This window comes from Talpa europaea, assembly GCF_964194135.1.
Source record: "Talpa europaea genome assembly, chromosome: 11".
NCBI classification, from domain to species: domain Eukaryota; kingdom Metazoa; phylum Chordata; class Mammalia; order Eulipotyphla; family Talpidae; genus Talpa; species Talpa europaea.
The window spans coordinates 47,362,776-47,383,427 of NC_140078.1; the positions used below are offsets into that span (position 1 = coordinate 47,362,776).

Here is a 20,652-nt window from a genome sequence, read left to right on the forward strand (position 1 = left end):
TTCCCTCTTAACTAAGCTATTGCTCAGGGTTTTCAATCACTATTTAATTATGTGTTAACTATTATAAAAAATGTCACTTAATTTTTTCTCATTAGAAAAAATATGATTGTGAAGATTAGGGAGATTCGAGAGTCTGCATTTCTTTTTTTTTTTTAAGATTTATTTATTTTATTTGTACAAGAATCGGGGTACAGGCCAGATTCATGGGAGAGTGAGAGGATTCACCAGAGACAGAGAGGGGAACAGAACAGGCAGACTGACGAAATACAGTGCTGAGGGGAGCAGCAGGTGCAACAGGAGAGGTCTGCCGCGCATTGTGGGACTCTCGCCTTTCAGCCAGGATCGAACCGCCACTGCAGAGGCTGTGGACAGCCTCATAGCGCTGAGCTCAACCTCCTGCACCACCAGGGGAGTTTGCATTTCTACCATCTTCAGGTATTGTTGATGCTGTTGATACATGTATCACATTTATTAGCAAAGTTTCAACATCTAGATGCCCAGCTCTTTCTTTTCAAAAATTCTTTCAACTTGGCATTTTCATTTATTTTAGATACCAATAAAGGAACTTGAAATAGGGTTATCCCATGATAGAAAATAATAAAAAAATAAACACATGCAATTTGCAGCAACATGGATGGCGCTGGAAGGGATCATGCTCAGCGAAATAAGCCAGAAAGAAAAAGAAAAATACCGGATGGTCTCACTCATAGCAGGAATCTAGAAAACTTAAATAAGGGACCAGGGAAATGAATAACTATAAGAAAGTGAAAATCAAAATCAACAAAAAACTATGAACCAGAGACACTTTTTGGGGGGTGGGGGGCGGGAGGGGAAGGATTGGGGTCAGAATGGGGGGGGTTGCAATTGTATGGGGAATATAAAAATAAAATTAAAAAAAAAAAAGTTAACAAACCAAAAAAAAAAAAAAAAAAGGCATTAAAAAGAAGGCAAATCACCAGACAGAAGGATGGCTAAGACATCAAGATTCCCATCCCACAAGCATAGCCCAGTCACCTGGAAAGACAGTAACAGCTACTGCGTGGCAGCCATGTTTTTGCCCCACTCAAGGATGATGTTTGTCTGGATTCATTACCTATTGCTTCACACTGAAGATAAAGCATTTGTTACCTGCTCCAACAGATTCAAGGGTGTGCCCCCTATGCCTCTAGCCCAGAGATGTGGTGGGAGATGCTTATAGGAATGGTATACCAACATAGGCTGAGCACACAGCCACAGCAACCACATTGCCCCACCCTACTCAGGGCTCCGAGTCCCAGATAGATCACACCCTCCACTTCTCCAACACTCCCAGCCCCCACACTGCACCTGGTCCAGCCTCCCAGGGCCTGCTTTAATACCTCAGCCACTCTCCTTCAAGTCATCAGTCAGGGCAGAGGAAATCACCTTCCTCTCTTCGTATAGTTCACCCCAGAACTACCATCAGACAAACAAAGCCCTTGAGAATATTGTTCAAATTTATTCTGAAGTGTCTTTAAAACTACAGACACGTGGTGTCACATTTAAAGTTCCAATTGATAATGTATCCCAATAATTATTCTACAATATGGTTATCTCAGGGATATTTTAAAAATGAACCAAAGGAAATTTAAAAACAATGTATTTTCTTTTAATGCTCCTTGAAATAATTACAGAAAATCTCTAAGATTTTTCTCCACTCAGTTTTCCAAATGCAAATCTCTTCCCACTTGAGTGGACACTTGGGAAAATGGGACTCTGAACCAAGGCTACTCACAGATCACTGGTGTGGCATGGGTATGGCATCGCCTGTGCTTGTATGGCTGGTTCCATGGCTTCCTGCCCAGTCTGCACTAAAATGATGGCTCTTTCGATCATATCTTGCAATGGGACAAAGATGTAGTTATACTTGAAGCCATCAGCTGGCAGGTTCTGAGGATGGAACTTCCAATAAGGGTTTTTCACCAAATCTGTTCTCATGCTGTATAAAACACTGGTGCGGATTGTGTAGGTGACATGGGGTGGCAGCTGGATTGACTCTGAGGTGAAGTTCTTGCCAACGAAGGAACTGTTGAATATGATACCTAATGGAAGCAAAGGGAAACCAAGGGATCATCCAAGAAGCAGCTCAACACTGTCAGCAAAGGGTCCATCTGAGAACAGGACACACTTGAGACTCAGCACAATCTCCTCTCTTCCAAAAGGGTCTGTTTCCCAGGAGGCAAAAGCTAATTTTCAGTTTCACACAGGCAATTAGTGGTAATTTAGAATCAGGGTCTCCTACCTCCCAGTCCAGCACTCTTCTACTTTTAGTAACACTACACAGTGGTGTCATTAACACAAAAAAGTATTTGTTTTGCATTTTTGAAGGACTTGAAAAATTACACAAGGTACTCAGCAGATTTTCCTTTTCTGGCATTTCAGAGGTATGCCTAAATATTGACATGATAGGGACTTTTTATCATTCAATTTATACACAGATTAATTATATGTTCTGGCACATGATTTCTATAAATTTCATGTGCAACATATATTATGTGTTGATTTGTACTCTCTTAAAACTGATATACTTCAGAATGTGATCTTATTTGGAGATAAAGACTTTATAAAGATAATCAAGTGAAAATGAGTCATGAGGGTGAGTTCTAATTCAGTAAAACTGGTGTCTTATAGAAGAGGAAATTTGACACAAGCATATGTGGAGAAAGACACAGCCAGGAGAATATCCTTTTGCCCACCAAGGACAGAACCCTCAGAAGGAACCAGCTTGCTGCCACATGGGCCTGTGACTTCTGGGCAGAACTGTGAGAAAATCCATTCTGTAAGCCATCAAGGTTTGTGGCACTTTGTCAAAAAATCCCTAGCAAACTAGTATAAACCAAGTAAAAATAATTTACTGTTTATTCAAAATAAGTATGAGAACACATCATATGCACTTTAATAAGTGAGCTATTAATCAACAGGTCACTGCGATTTCTCTCTTAACCCACCAGGACATCAGGATACTATAATAGAAATAAAAGGAATGAAATAAATATATATGTAACTTAAACAGAAAAATATAATTTGTCATGGGAGATGGTCAGAAAACAATATCATAAGCTAGTAAAAGTAGATGCCATCTCATCAGCCCCCAGGATGATAAAAATACTAGGTGTCATTATGTATGAGGTCTGTCATTTCATAAATTCAATGGAATTAGTTCTGCTTCATTTTGCTTGATCTGCAAAGGATTTTTTTTCTTTGAAAGCCATTGTTAGACACATTTAAGGAGAAGATGCAAAATGACGACCAATGGAGCTGGCACCTTTGTGCACATTTTTTTCACTGAATACTTACTGGCCAAAAAGTCATTCTGCTTCATGAGTTCATGTGCTCTAGACTCCAGGATGGCCACTGACTCCATGGCCTGGAAACGATTCAATGCCACACAGGAAGAGAGATTGACCAAGAGGTGGCCCAGGAATTGGATGTCTCCAGTCCCAGTGTGGTTAAACATATTGTGCAGCATCCCTCCTGAGGACAGTAAGCATATGAAGACATTGCACCTTGTCCCTCAGCCCAGAGCAAACAGTTCATATTGTGGAGATTATGAAAATAATTATAAAAATACATTAAAATTCCTCCATGAAAAAATTACTCAAAAGAGTACAATTTTGTTTACATGCAAAATGTGCTAGTAATTTGCTGAATGTAAATTCCATTTTTTATAAACATTCCCTGTAATCTGACATATATGAAGAAAGAATTTAGAGCATAAAGGGTGGGGTTGGTGCCCACAGGGGGAGGGGGAGATGGAGAGAACAGAAGAAAAAGCCTCTGAATAGCAGAACTGACCTCCCCTTACAGAGAACTCAGGTACACAAAAATGTTAATGTTCAACCTGGAGTCAGGTAATTCTAAAAACCAAGCCTTCACTGAAGCAGCAGGTGTATTGTGAGAACCATTCATTTTATACCATTAACTTTGCAAAAATGTTTACCAGGAGTGTTGGCACTGAGGAAATGAAATCCTCCTGTAATCTCTATGCATTTGAAATGGAAATGGAGTTGCAGATTAAAGTTAGGAGCATCTCATTGATGAAGCTCAACACCAAATGTTTTTCAGAACAGGACACCAAAGGGTGGAGGAGGGGCGTCAGTATTTTAACTCTGACTTCAAGAAGGTGCTGAACACAAATGAGAGAGACATGGAAAACCTCAGAATACATTTGAAGAGGGAAATTGGCTACGAAGGATCTCAGTTTCAGAGGTGGCCAATGTGTGGCAACGAGAGTCTGTCCTTCAGGTTTCCTCTTCCGAGAGGGCTCATGGGGGAGATGCCACATACAGAAGCAGTTGGAAAAATCACTTGGTATGTTTGGGCCTCAAAGTCTTCCTTGACAAGAAAGAATTATTTCCATCCACAACATTCAGGTAACTGGAAACACCTAAGGTTTCAAACAAGGCTGAAGGGCTGGTATCCTTCAGCTATATGAATAGCTTCTCAGCCTTTGTCACTTGCTGTTTCTCACAGAAGAGACTGTTACTTATCACTGCTGTGGCATATCCAGATTTTTGCCAAGACACACTATAAAGCTCTGGGAAGGCTGGGTTTCAGAAAACCAGCTTTTCTAAATAAAAATGAGGTAGCATTGTCTGGATAAGCACTTTTACCATCTGGCTTAATACTTGCCTCTCTGTAGTTAAGTGCTATTCGGATATTCATTTTAAAGCACAGGGATTAAGGCACAAAGAAAATGGGTACAGAAACTCACACAAGTGGGAGCCCAGCCTCTAAAACAACTGGAAACTGCCTTTATATGGGTGGAACTATAGGAAATGGCTATTCCATGTATGTCCAAAACATGTGTACATCATCAATTTGATATACCTTAGCCTAACACAGTAGATGTCATGATCTCAAGTCCATGATATGTATTCCCCAATTCCAATGATTATTGAAAGACCTTGAAATAGCCTGTCTCTAAGCCTCAGTTTTATCATCTATCGTCCATAATTTATGAAGCATAAATACCTTATTGTTATCTCCTGGGGAGAGAGCAAGTAGAAAAATTTTTTAAAAATGAAACCACTTAATAAACTATTAAACAGAAGACCAACTAACTCTTACTGCTTTTTGGAATACACATAGCACTTTAATTCACAATTTGGTGGACCATGAAGAACTTGGTTAAGCAAAGAGCCAAATTGAAACATAGACCACAAAACTCATCAGTCAAGCCAATTCATTTAAAAGAAAAGGCCCAAACCTGGGTTCTCAAACCCAGGTGATAGTAAAGCGATGATATAAGTTGACAGGTTTTTCATTTCTCATTGTTTCACACTCAGCAATATCCCAAGGTTGTGAAACCAGAGCCCCACAAGGCAAGCTGTGGAGGTATGGCTGGCTTCCCCCTGTTGCCTAACCAGTGGTGCATGGCAGTTTTGTTTGCCCTATACCACCTCAGCATGGGTCACCTGCAGACATCCCCTCCCCCAGCCCCATCACATGCTGGCTGCAGGTTGGCACATGCCAATCTGAAAGAGGCAGCAGAGGTGGCTGGTGTTTCTCACTTGTAGCCCCCAGAGCAACCCACTGGTGTTCCAGCAGTGGAAGCAAGCCCCAAGTCCCATGGCCCCTGGCCCAGGTTGACTTAGAGGAGTGTGTTGGGCCATGCTGGGGAAACTCTGGCACTGTGACTTCCTGGACACAGGCATAGAGGCCAGCAAGAAGTACCAGGCCAACAAGGTGGGATCCCAATAGCAGCCTGCCCTGCAGCAGCTGAGACCCATGTCCAGTCACTGCTCCAGGCCCCCTGAATTGTTAGATATAGCCCTGCTGAGGGGAGCCAGGTGAAGAGTGCCTCTAGTTCCACTGACACCCTCTCTGGTCCAAGAACTTCCCTGGCCTCAGCACAGTCAAGGGCTTGAGCCCATTATGGGGATTGAAAATAGCGGCGAGGGCCACCCCGGTGGTGCAGCGGTTGAGCGCTGGGTTGCGAAGCTGCCCGCAGCCTCTGCAGCACCGGTTCAATCCCCGGCTGCTCCCTGGCCACTGGAGGAAGGTCCCACATGGCACGCAGACCTCTCCTGCCGCCCGCTGCTCCCCTCAGCAGTGTACTTTGGTCCTTCTGCCTGCTCTGCTCTCTGCTCTGGCTCTGGTGAATTCTCTCACCCTCCCGCACTTCTGACTGTACCCAGTGCTTGCATAAATAAATAAATCTTTAAAAAAAAAAAGAAAGAAAATAGCGGCGAGTTGATAGGTACTTAACTGGCACCCACCAAACATTAGGACCGAAAAACAGTCCAATAAAGCTTGTAGGGTGGGGACCCTGAAGATAACATCAGCAGAGTGAGCAATCAGCTTGATTCATTCAGCAGACAACTTCTGTGGGACTCCAAGACCTGCACAGACATCCAGACCTCCATAGACCTTTACAGGGACCCAGCTGTTGATACTACCCTGGCCTTTCCTCTGTCTCCACCTGAAAAGAGTACTGGCCTGATCACAATGGCTATCTAGAAGAGTTGTTCACTAATAGCTACAGCTCACAAAGAGCTATAAACTGTTGTCTTTGATACTACCTCCTGATATCTGGTGCTAACCTGCACTATTGGCCAATGTAGACCAGAACCACTGACCAGTGGCTGACACTCTGTGTCCAGTTACCTTTGAGAGCTGTCTACTGCTTCTGATTATCCAGCACTGCCTCCTGGTGCTATTGAGTACAGCACTGTCCAGTCTGGCATCCAGTCCAGTGCTGTCCAGTCTGGCCTTCAGACTGTTGCACTTGTGCCACCATGAGTTGGATCCTCACCCACCCCTTACCAGTGTGACACCAATGGTCTTTGTTTGAGATTACTGGACATTATGGACACTATCTTCGGTGAAACAGTGGTCCCTTGTGACCTTAGAAACATTTATGTTTCTCTCACCTCTTGTTTGTTAAATAAACCCCATAGTAGTTGCAACCTGAGCCTAAGTGCTTTTGCAATCGTGAGCACACAAGTGAGAACACATAGAGTAACCTATCCCCCACCTTGGCACTGTCTTTTTCAATGTTTTAATACTTGTTTTAGTTGCAGGCATGATGGAACTTCAGCTGTTTGGATGACACAATCCAAGAAGCAACAGATGATTAGCAGGTTGTTACCCTGCTTTCATGGGCCCTGAGGCCCCCTATAGGAACTCACTGGGGACACAGCAGAGAGTGACACAACCACAGGCTAAGAGGCATAGGATGGTTCCCAGTCTAAAAATGCTGCAAATGACCCATAGGAGGGCTTTAACTGGCACTGATAGGGAAGCATGCAGGAGAGGCCAGTGGTCTGTTCTGGCCTCCATTTAGGCATCCAAAGGGTCAGCCAGGTCAATTTGAACAAAAGGACATGGCATGTTTGAGATTGTGTCTCTCAGTGTGGAGCCCATTTGGTCTAGGCAGAGGATCCTGCTCTCACAGCATAGATGATGGCTCTAGACATCAGTGGTAGAAAAGAGAGTACCCACTCCCCACTCCCTGGTGGGCAGTTGTGACTGTTTACCCTCAGGACCTATATTTCCTTTTTATGAAAAGTGGATCAGTATAGTCTGCTCTATGACAGTTTTTTAAAGATTAAGTGAAATATGCTGGTAAATTTTTGGGAACACACTGTGTGCTGAGCCCTCAATAAATGTGTTCTAGCATCAGGATCATTAATATATAAAATAAATTCCCAGTAGAGGCAGACAGACCATGCCACCTTCATCTTGCTGCCTTATCAAATATTGGCTCAGATAACAGTGACCATGTTCTGCTCAAAATCACATCCAGCAGGGTGGGCATATTTCATGTTGCCAACACCCAGCTTCACCCCAGCCAAGATGGAAAGTCAGTGTCCTAACATCTGTGGAGACACAGCATCTGTGGAGACACAGATGGCAGGGGCAGGAAAAATGGCCTGGTCTGGATGATGTAGGAGCAAAGCTGGTGCCAGCCATTTTTAATTTTATTTCATCCATTTTCTCTATTTCATTCTCCAAGATTATACCCCATCTCATGGTTGGTGACTCTGATGTGCATAGCATCTCCAGAGTCACAACCCATGACCACTAGCCCAGGAGTGGAGCAAAGAGGTTGCTGCATGCAAGGAGAAGACAGGGGTATTGAAGGAGTCTTTACAAGAAAATTTTGTGAAAAGACTGATATTTTCCCATGAAATTTGTATATTGTATTAATCTATTCCTCATCTGTTTTAATATAAAATTATATCTCATTTTCCTTCAAATGCTGAAGCAAAAGCAATGCTCTGGGGTGATGCATAGTGTTTCCTCTGTGAATGGCTATGCCCATGCACACCAGTGAGTGAAAATGGATATAGTAAGGTCTGTAGAGATGGTTTCACTGTAAAATGACTCTGTGAGGAGTGAGTTGTTGGGCAGTGTACAGTGGCTGTGATGAGCACCTCCTTGGGGACTCTTGTTTTCTAAAGAGTGTGGGTATTGAGGCTGAGTATGGATGTTCTAGTCCCAAAGAGAAAGCAACCCCAACCAAGCGCCTTTGAAAAGCAACATGCATGGTAGACTTGGACTAGTGTAGCTCAGAGCAGGGCCTTAGAAAGAGAAGCGCTGCAGGAGCACCAGCGAGCAGGAGCTCAATGGCAGCAAAGTCAAGGTATGTTTTTTGCCATTTCAGCAGTTCCACAATTCTTTGGCTTACATTGCAAGGTTATTAAACCTGGGAAAGTTTCAATGCCCTTGTCCATAATGTGAGAAATGCAAATCACCTATGGATTTATGCTGAAAATTCTATTTTTTTTTTTTTAGTATCTAGTGTGTCTAAGTGCCCACTGAATGTTTTTATATTTACAATTGCTAAAGAAAACAACTAAGCATCAAAAGTTAATTAATTTAATTCATCTGCATGAAACTAAGAAGAATAACTGGAAAACAAGAGGCCAAGAAATAAATTGTACATTGTGAGGAGCTTTGAGTATTTTTTTTATTTTTGTTTTTGTTTTTCTGAAAAATTAGTGTTCAATTTTATAGGATGGGGCAAACTGAAGACATTTTTATATTGTTTATCATCTATCATTTGGAATATGTGCTCTGTAAGGTAACCTAGTAAACTTGATTAGATAATTTAATTGTTTATAATTCTGAATGTTCGATGGAATAAGCCTCTGTATTGTGTGGTTTTAATTAACTTCCAGGGACAGAATCAAAGCTGTGAAAAAAGGCTTTGCAGAATTGAATTGCTCATATAATTGAATAATTATATTCATATCCATATATATTATGTATAATCAAGCATATGTAGAAAAAGACATTCAGCTGCAGTGTGTGTGTGTGTGCACATGTGCATGCGCATGTAGTGTTAGGAATTAAAAAATATACTTGATAGGAAAGTTCAGTAGGAATGGGTCTAGGACTCTGTAAAGACTTCCTACCTCTGAGAAGAAAATGACAACATCCTTGTTTGGCAATAGTACTTGCACAGTGGACTGAATATAATACAAAGTGTGCATGCTGCATGACTTTGGATAATTCAAGTGTCTCCCCAATTGAAAGGGTTGAGGGACACTGCCAAGGGTGAAGGATGGAAAACAGGGAAACAAAATGTAAAGACCATCATGTCTCTCAGCCTTTCCAACCCAAGCTCACTTCTCCCCTATTGCATATGACAGGTAAAGACAAGTTGAAGGAAGACACAGACAGTTCCAGGAGGCCAGGAAGCACCACATAGACCATCTGTCAGCTTGCAGGGGTACAAGAATTGGGGACTCACACAGCAGGGCTTAGAAGAGTAGTGTACAAAATTCTACAAGAATGTGGGTTCAGTTTCAGCTAGTAATAGTTGAGTATTGTCTCCATTCAATGTACATACCTGGGGTCTATATATATGGTTAGCATTAGCTCTGAGAGTTCTCAGTGTGTCTATCCCTAAAAATAATGTTAACAATTTACTCCATCTTTTTGCTATAAATGAAGACTTCTTGGCCTAGGTACTACCAACACTGGGGCCCTTCATTTATTGTGGAGACTTTTCTGACATTGTAGGATTTTGTCAGGATTCCTGGACAAGATGTCAGTAACCTCTCACCAATTCTGAGGACAAGAAATGTCCCCAGATGTTGCCAAAGCTGGGGACAATATAACTTTCAGTTAAAAATCACTGATGTAAACCTGAATAAACTCTACCCACAGAAAAACGTTCATTCAGGTTTCAGTGCCTAATTCCTATCCTCAGACATTTAAGAAAACCACTTAACATGTAAGAAATAAATAAAGTAAACAAATAAAAAATTATCTAAGATGATCAAAAAATGAACCTACAGATGAAAGTGACATTAATAGAGATTTAAATAAATAATAAAAAAATAATGACAAGAAAACTCCCCATATGTTAATGACAATCATGTGCAGATTAAAATAATTCATTAAGGAAATTTTTGCCTACAGTAATAATGATGGACATTCCTACCAAAAAGTGCAACTAGAAAAATGCATGATTTAAAAAAATATCTGCATGAAAGCTTCATGTTCCTAAGGCAGCAAGGACTTGAGATCTGAGATGGTAGCAGAAAAAAAGCAAAGGAAGGCTGAGATTAGGAGTCTCAAGGACTAAGAAGTTAAGCCCTAGGCTCCAAAGAGACTTGAATTCAGGGACTCAAGCTTGGGAACTCTAATAAACAGCTAGGTTTTCCACTGAAACACTTCCCTGCCCCAATAGGGGTACTTCTGGGACCAGAGGGTTAATGTCCTAATGAGCTGAGCCTACCTCCTTCAATTAGTTTGATCCCTAGATTAAGAGAAAGGAGATATGGTCATATGAACCCATATCAGCCATCAAAAAGAAGTAGGAAAGTAACTTCAGGAGGAAGGCAATACGATTAGGAAATTGAAATTTATTTCCACAGATTCCATACAAAATGTCTAATATTTAATCTGAAAAAAATAGCATTCCTGGAGAGAAGTCAGAATAATCCAAACACAGCAAGACGCATAATAGTAAAGCTCCCAAGAATCCAAGACAAGGAAAAAATAATGAAGCTGAAAAGACGGAAGAAACAGATAACATTCAAAGGAAAACCAATCAGACTGACATCAGACTTCTCTGAAGAAACACTACGGGCAAGGAGAGAGTGGAGGGACATAGTCAACAGACTCCAAGAAAACAGATGCCAACGAAGAACACTCTATCCTGCAAAGCTTTCCTTCCTCTATGAAGAAAGAATAAGGACCTTCCCAGACAAACAGAAAATCTGGAATTTCATTACGACTAAACCCCCACTCCAAAATATACTACAAGGAGTCCTAAAGCCAGACCTCAGAGGGACGAATAACAACGAAAGAAGGACAAAAAAGAAAAGTTATTAAAAGAAAAATAAATAAAATCAAACGAAAGACAAACTCCATGGCAAATACAGATGCTAACATATCAATATTAACTCTAAATGTAAATGGACTAAACTCTTCAATAAAAAGACACAGAGTCGCAGGCTGCACCAAGAAACAAAACCCAATCTTTTGCTGTCTCCATGAAACACATTTAGCCACAAAAGATAAAAATAGACTCAAAGTTAAAGAATGGAAAACAATCCTACAAGCAATGGACCAAAAAAGAAAGCAGGAACAGCTATACTTATATCAGATAAAACAGATTTCAAACTCAAAAAGGTAAAAAGAGACCCAAGGGTCACTACATTATGATCAATGGGACAATAATTCAAGAAGAAATAACACTCATTAGCATATAATCACCAAACAAAGGAACACCAAAATATATCAGACAACTATTATCATCTTTGAAAACAGACATCAGAGAAAACACATACCTAGTGGGAGACTTCAACACACCACTATCAACAACGGATAGATCAATGAGACAAAAAATAAGTAAAGACACTAAAGGTCTAAATAAGGATCTAGAGTGCTTGGGCTTAACAGAAATCTATAGAACACTAAACCCCAAACAATCTGAGTACACATTTTTCTCAAGTGCACACGGATCACTCTCCAGGATCGATCACATACTGGGACCCAAGACGAATATCAACAGATTCACCAAGATTGAAATCATACCAACCATCTTTTCTGACCATGAAGGCACCAAACTAGAAATAAACCATAAAAAGAAGGCAAGGAAATCTCCTACCTCATGAAGATTGAAAACCACGTACTGGAAGACCACTGGACTAATGAAGAGATCAAAGAAGAAATTAAAAAATTCTTTGAGAAATATAAAAACCATATGATAATATCAATAGATGCTGAGAAAGCTTTCGACAAAGTGCAACACCCATTCATGATAAAAGCCCTTGAAATTCTTGGGATACAAGGAACATACCTCAACATCATAAAGGCCATCTATGACAAGCCAACAGCCAGTATCATTCTCAATGGTGAAAAGCTGAAAGCAATTCCATTAAGATCTGGAACAAGACAAGGATGTCCACTCTCACCATTGCTTTTCAATATAATACTGGAAGTCCTAGCCAGGGCAATAAGACAAGAGAAAGACATCCAAGGAATCCAAATAGGAAAAGAAGAAGTCAAACTATCACTATTTGCAGACGATATGATATTATACATAGAGAACCCCAAAAACTCCACAGAAAAGCTAATTCAACTCATCAATCAGTTCAGTAAAGTGGCAGGATACAAAATCAACACGCAAAAGTCAGTAGCCTTCCTATACACAAACAATAAATCTGAAGAAGAAGAAATCAAAAAGACCATCCCTTTTGTTATTGAAACAAAAAAAATCAAATATTTGGGAATAAATCTAACAAAAGAGGTAAAGGACCTATACAAAGAAAACTATAAAACACTGTTAAAAGAAATAGAAGAAGACACAAAGAAATGGAGAGACATCCCCTGCTCATGGATTGGAAGAATAAACATTATTAAAATGGCCATCCTTCCAAAAGCAATATACAGATTCAATGCTATTCCAATCAAAATTTCAATGTCATTCTTCAAAGAAATAGAACAATTATTGATGAAATTCATATGGAATCACAAAAAACCCCGAATAGCCAAAGCTCTCCTGAAAAAAAAAGAAGGGAATGGAGGCATCAGACTCCCAGACTTCAAACTATACTACAAAGCCATAATCATCAAAACCGCATGGTATTGGAACAAGAACAGACATACAGACCAATGGAATCGAATAGAAAATCCAGAAATAAACCCACAGGTTTATGGTCAACTAATCTTTGACAAAGGAGCAAAGACTATGCATTGGAGCAAAGAAAGTTTGTTCAATAAATGGTGCTGGGAAAACTGGGTCGCTACATGCAAAAGAATGAAGCTTGACCACCACCTCACACCATACACAAAAATCAACTCAAAATGGATTAAAGAACTAGACATAAGACCTGAAACCATAAAATATATAGAAGGAAATATAGGCGAAACACTACGTGATTTGCACATCAAAGACATCTTTACAGACACATCACCCAAAGCAGTGATAGTGAAGGCAAAGATAAACAGCTGGGACTATATCAAATTAAAGAGCTTTTGCACAGCAAAAGAGACAATAACAAAAACAAAGAGAAACCCCACCAACTGGGAGAACATTTTTGCACCCAACACTAATGATAAAGGACTGATCACAAAAATCTGCAAAGAGCTGATGAGTCTCAACAACAACAAAGAAAATAATCCAGTCAAAAAATGGGCAGAAGAGCTTAAAAGAAACTTCTCTGAAGAGGAAATGCAAATGGCCAACAGGCATATGAAAAAATGTTCAACATCACTTGTCATCAGGGAAATGCAAATCAAAACTACCATGAGATACCATCTTACACCAGTGAGAATGGCACATATTAAAAAAACTAGCAACAACAAATGTTGGCGAGGGTGTGGAGAAAAAGGAACTCTTCTGCACTGTTGGTGGGAGTGCAAACTGGTCCAACCACTGTGGAAAGCTGTGTGGAGATTTCTGGACCTACTAAACATAGAGCTTCCATATGACCCAGCAATTCCACTCCTAGGTATTTACCCAAAGGACACAGAAACATCAATTCCAAAGAACACCTGCACCCCTATGTTTATAGCAGCACTGTTTACAATAGCTAAGCTTTGGAAACAACCCAAATGCCCAAAAATAGATGACTGGATCAAGAAGATGTGGTACATATATACCATGGAATATTACTCAGCATTCAAAAAAGATAAACACATGCAATTTGCTGCAACATGGATGGCGCTGGAAGGGATCATGCTCAGCGAAATAAGCCAAAAAGAAAAAGAAAAATACCGGATGGTCTCACTCATAGCAGGAATCTAGAAAACTTAAATAAGGGACCAGGAAAATGAATAACTATAAGAAAGTGAAAATCAAAATCAACAAAAAACTATGAACCAGAGACACTTTTAGGGGGGCGGGGGCGGGAGGGGAGGGATTGGGGTCAGAATGGGGGGCTGCAATTGTATGGGGAATATAACAATAAAATTTATTAAAAAAAAAAAAAAGTAAATATAATTAATAAACATACAACCCTCATACTTCTAAAAAAAAAAATAAATAAAAAAAAAAAATAAAAAATTCTTTGAATTGAATGACAAGGAGGACACCAATTTCCTAAATGTATGGGATGCAGCAAAAGCAGTAATAAGAGGAAAATATATAGCAATAGAGGCTCACATCAAGAAACAAGAAAGACCTCAAAGAAATAGCCTAATCTCGAAGCTCAAAGATATAGAAAAAGAACAACAGAAAAACCCCAAATCCAGTAGGAGAAAAAAAAATAATAAAAACCAAAGCAGAAATAAACAAAATTGAAACTAAAAATACAATCCAAAAAATCAATGAAACCAAGAGCTGGTTCTTCGAAAAAATAAATAAAATAGACAAACTCCTAGCCAGGCTCACAAAGGAAAAAAGGGAGAAAGTACAAATAAACAGGATCATAAATGAAAGAGGAAAAATCACAATGGACACAGCAGAAATCAAAAGAATAATCAGAAACTACTATGAACACTTACATGGAAACAAGTTCAACAATCTAGAGGAGATGGATAAATTCCTAAAACTCTACAATCACCCAAAGCAAGATAAAGAAGAAATAGAACACCTAAACAGACCAATTACAAGCAGTGAAATTGAATGGTAATCAAAAACCTCCCCAAAAACAAAAGCCCAGGACCTGATGGATTTACAAATGAATTCTACCAAACATTCAGAGACGAATTAGTGCCTACACTTCACAAACGCTTCCAAAAAATTGAGAAGGAAGGGATAATATCAAACACATTCTATGAAGCCAACATTACACTTATACCAAAACTGAACAAGGACAACACAAAAAAAGAAAACTACAGGCCAATCTCCCTAATGAACACTGATGTTAAAATCCTCAATAAAATTTTAACTATCAGAATCTCACAATGTATCCATAAGATAATTCACTACGACCAAGTAGGATTCATTCCAGGGGCACAAGGATGGTTCAATATCCAAAAATCAATCAATGTTATCCAACACATCAACAAAAAGAAATATAAAAACCATATGATAATATCAATAGATGCCGAGAAAGCTTTCAACAAAGTGCAACACCCATTCATGATAAAAGCCCTTGAAATTCTTGGGATACAAGGAACATACTTCAACATTATAAAGGCCATATATGACAAGCCAACAGCCAGTATCATTCTCAATGGTGAAAAGCTGAAAGCATTCCCATTAAGATCTGGAACAAGACAAGGATGTCCACTCTCACCACTGCTTTTCAATATAATACTGGAAGTCCTAACCAGAGCAATAAGACAAGAGAAAGACATCCAAGGAATCCAAATAGGAAAAGAAGAAGTCAAACTATCACTATTTTCAGATGATGTGATAATATATAGAAAGAACCCCAAAAACTTCACAGAAAAACTAATTCAACTAATCAATCAGTTTAGTAAAGTGGCAGGATACAAAATCAACACACAAAAATCAGTAGCCTTCCTATACACCAACAATAAATCTGAAGAAGAAGAAATAAAAAAAAAAGTCCCTTTTACTATTGAAACAAAAAAAAAATCAAATACTTGTGAATAAATCTAACAAAAGAGGTAAAGGACCTATACAAAGAAAACTATAAAACACTGTTAAAAGAAATAGAAGAAGACACAAAGAAATGGAAAGACATCCCCTGCTCATGGATTGGAAGAATAAACATTATAAAAATGGCCATCCTACCAAAAGCTATATATAGATTCAATGCTATTCCAATAAAAATTTCAATGTCATTCTTCAAAGAAATAGAACAATTATTGATGAAATTCATATGGAACCACAAAAAACCCCGAATAGCCAAAGCTCTCCTGAAAAAAAAAAAGAAGGGAATGGAGGCATCACACGCCCAGACTTCAAACTCTACTACAAAGCCATAATCATCAAAACTGCATGGTATTGGAACCAGAATAGACACACAGACCAATGGAATCGAATAGAAAATCCAGAAATAAACCCACAGATTTATGGTCAACTGATCTTTGACAAAGGAGCAAAGAATCTGCATTGGAGCAAAGAAAGTTTGTTCAATAAATGGTGCTGGTAAAACTGGGTTGCTACATGCAAAAGAATGAAGCTTGACCACTACCTCACACCATACACAAAAATCAACTCAAAATGGATTAAAGAGCTAGACATAAGACATGAAACCATAAAATACATAGAAGGAAATGTAGGCGAAACACTACTTAATATGCACATCAAAGGCATCTTACAGACACATCACCCAAAGCAGACCTCTCCTGCCTCATCCACTGCTCCCCTCAGCAGTGTCTTCAGTCTGTTTGACTGTTCTGCTCCCCGCTCTGTCTCTGGTGAATTCTCTCACCCTCCTGCACATTTGGCCTGTACCCCAGTTATTGTATAAATAAATAAATCTTTTTTAAAAATATAAAAATAAAATTTTAATATTAAAAACACAATAGCTAAAATGAAGACTTCCCTGCTGAAGAGAAAATTAGTGAATTAGAAAACCAGTAAAAAAAAATAATCCCAAATGAGGCAAAGAGAGAAAATTAATGATTTTAAAACAGAGGCAAAGATACAATGAGCAGATGGGCACAGATATTTTGAATCATTCTTACTTGGAATTTTAGAGGAGAGCAGAGAGAATTCATCAGAAATAATACTTCAAGAAACAATGGCCAAAGCCTCCCTAAATATAAGATATAAAGCCACTGACACAAGAAGAGCTACAAAATGATGCAGGATTGAAACCGTACTTAAGCAAGTCAAAATAAAACTGTTGGAAAGGAAAAAAGTAAGAGGAAAATTTAAATATCTAACATATTTAAAATAAAGCCTTCAAATCTATGAAGCCTAAATTGACCTAACTTAGGGAGAAATAGAGAAATCCATAATCAAAATGGGACATTTAAACATAAACCTCTTCATAACTGATAAAACAAGCAAACAGAAAATCTAAGAATACACAGATTCAGCGAGCAGTCATAACAAGCAAATTGACCAGCAGGGGGTGGTGAAAGCATTAAGCAAGTCTCAACAAATTTCAGACAAATGAAATCATATTGACAAGAATACAGTCTTTGACCACTATGACATAAAACTATAATGAGTGCACAAAATAAATAGGAATACTAATTAGAAATAAAGATATAAACTATCAAATAATCCAAGGAGAAGAAAAAGGATATACTTTTATTTAAATCATAATAAAAATAGAACAAATCAACTCTAGTGACATAAAGCTAAGACAATGCTCAGAGGGAAATGGCTTGCCATAATTATATATTAGAAAAGAAGGGATAGAAATCAGACATAAGTACTTAAGAAGAATTTATGCAAACAAAAAGGTGACCAACCAAAAAAAGTAAAATTGTAAAACCACAAAGAGTAGAAATAAATAAAATAGAAAACAAACATAAAATGAAGAAGACCAAACACTATTAAAATTATTATGAATAGGGCCTTCTTGGTGGCACAAAAGGTTAAGCACAGCACTGTGAAGCTATACACAGTCTCGAGTTCAATCCCCAGCGGCCAGCCAGGGAGCTACTCACATGGCACAGTAGACCTCTCCTGACTTTCCCACTGCTCCCCTCAGCAGTGTATTTCAGTCAGTCTGCCTGTTCCCCATTCTGTCTCTGGTGAATCCTCTCACCCCCTACACCACTGGTCTGTATACCCCAGTTCCTGCATGCATAAATAAATAAATCTTTACAAAAAATAAATAAAATAAGAATAAAATAGAGAGTATTTCTACATATCCTTCAGATACAAAAGTGAATTACTGAGTAAAAATATTCAGGAAATGTTTCTCTCATGCAGTCTTTTTCAGTGAAATGGTAATAAAACAAGAATGGGAGATTGCAGAACCAAGGACACATGATTTCCAACACAGGAAAGTAGAGAAGAGAATTCCTAGGCAAACATGGGTGATGGACATAGGGCTCTACCTGACCAGACTGGAGCAAGAGGGAGAGGTTCTCCTTGGTGTCCACTAGCAATTTCACCCCAGATAAAGTCAATGTTAGCATAGTTGGGGCAGGAGGAACAGGGAGCAAATGTCACAAGTAAAAGTAAGAGGTATCAAACCATATGAAATAGGAAATAGTGTAAGAAAAAAAGGAAATTTCATTATAATATATAAACCAGCTCGATATTGAACAATATTTATCTAGTCATAATGTTTTATGATGCAATTTTTATGATTCTGTGTGTTCAGAACACAGTTGTTGAATACCTAAATGAATTTATGAAGTAATAAATTATGGACATACAATAAATGTTTGTGAATGGATATATTCTTTTATCTAAGCTCCACATTTCCAAATCAATGTAATTGCTTTCAATTGACCATTAACTCAATAATAGATTTTCTTTTATAAAAGTACTTTATAATTCACAATTATTTTATATTTTTACAAGATTTATTTATTTATACAAGAACTGTGGTACAGGTCAGAGGTGCGAGAGGGTGAGAGAATTCAACAGAGACAGAGCGGAGAGCAGAACATGCAGACAGACTGAAAACACTGCTGAGGGGAGCAGTGGGCACAGGAAAGGTCTGCCGCAGCAGCATGTGGGTAACTCCCTAGCCCGCAATTGAATCCGCACTGCAGAGACTACGGATAGCTTCACAGCGCTGCGCTCAACTCACTGCACCACCGGGAAGGCCCACAATTCTTATATTGTTCTTTACTATTCAACTCTTGAGTGAGGAAATCAGAAAACTTCAGAAATGAACAAATTTTGGAGAATTTTTTGTGCAAGTCCTTCATTTTCTAGATGAGAAATCAGAAACCAGAAAACAGTGACTTGTTAACATCACCCAGAAACTGTATGACCAAGGGGTGAGGGACCCAATGTGAAATACTGAGAAGGTGGGCCCTGTGACCCCACACTTACCATACATCTGGAGCTTTTCAATCAGCTTGTCTACATCAATGTGTAACTTGCTTTCTATAAAGTTTCTGATAAATTTGGTTTTCAGTGTTTCCTAAAGCAAAATAAAATAGTTTAACAAAATATATCACTGTTACTTATCAAACTTTTTTTAGCTATATTCTATTTCATTATATAGGAAAAATGCACAAAAAGTGAATTCAATTAAAGAAGTTCTGAAAACTTCACAATAAATAATGGGAAATAATTGTTTATGATTTTATTGTGAAAAACAATAGTGATGACAATTTGGATTGTCGTTATAATCATGCATTAGCATCGAAAACAGAATGAAAAAAATACAGACTTTTGGACAAATTTTTCTAACAAAACTATATCATGACTCTTTTTTTAATATTTTCTTTTATATAATTCTTACATCATTTTTCATTTTTGCACAATGTATGTGTTTTCATTTTGGTTATATTCCCCATACAATTGCACCACCCCTTCTTTTGACCCTAATCCTTCCTCTCCCGTCCCCCTTCCCCGTAGTGTATCTCTGGTTTATAGTTGCTTGTTGATTTTGATTTTTACTTTGTATTAATTAGTCTTTTTCCTGTTCCCCTATTTAGGTTTTCTAAATTCCTGCTATGAGTGAGACCATCCAATATTTTTCTTTTTCTTTCTGACTTATTTCACCGAGCATGATCCCTTCCAGCTCCATCCATGTTGCTGCAAACTGCATGTATTTATCTTTTTTGATTGCTGAGTAATATTCCATGGTGTATATATACCACATCTTCTTCATCCAGTCATCTAATTTTGGGGATTTGGATTGTTTCCATAGCTTAGCTATTGTAAATAATGCTTCTATAAACACAGGGATGCAGGTGCCCTTTAGAATGAATGTTTCTGTGTCATTTGGGTAAATACCTAGGAGTGGAATTGCTGGATCATATGGAAGCTCTATGTTTAGTAGGTCCAGAAATCTCCACACAGCTCTCCATAGTGGTTGGACCAGTTTGCACTTCCACCAACGGTGCAGGAGAGTTCTTTTTCTCCACAACCTCGCCAACATTTGCTGTTGCTAGTTTTTTTTTTTAATATGTGCCACTCTTATTGCACAAAAACCAACTCAAAATGGATTAAAGAACTACACATAATACCTGAAAACATAAAATACATAAAAGGAAATATAGGTGAAACACTACATGACATGAACCTCAAAGACATCTTTACAGACACATTACCCAAAGCAGTGATAGTGAAGGCAAAGATATACAGCTGGGACTACATCAAATTAAAGAGCTTCTGCACAGCAAAAGAGACAATAACAAAAACAAAGAGAAACCCCAGCG

At 38.7% G+C, this 20,652-nt stretch overlaps 1 protein-coding gene across 1 annotated transcript in view; it reads right to left on the reverse strand.

Moving 5' to 3' along the window:
• Positions 1 to 20,652, reverse strand: part of ABCA13 (ATP binding cassette subfamily A member 13) — a gene marked incomplete at its 5' end in the record, with an annotated part of 529,302 nt that overhangs the window by 322,361 nt on the left and 186,289 nt on the right. The window contains 3 exons of the mRNA XM_084247732.1: positions 1,754 to 2,060; positions 3,316 to 3,492; positions 19,316 to 19,406. Of these exons, the coding sequence (XP_084103858.1) occupies positions 1,754 to 2,060; positions 3,316 to 3,492; positions 19,316 to 19,406 (575 nt within the window). The remainder of the gene's footprint in view (positions 1 to 1,753; positions 2,061 to 3,315; positions 3,493 to 19,315; positions 19,407 to 20,652) is intronic.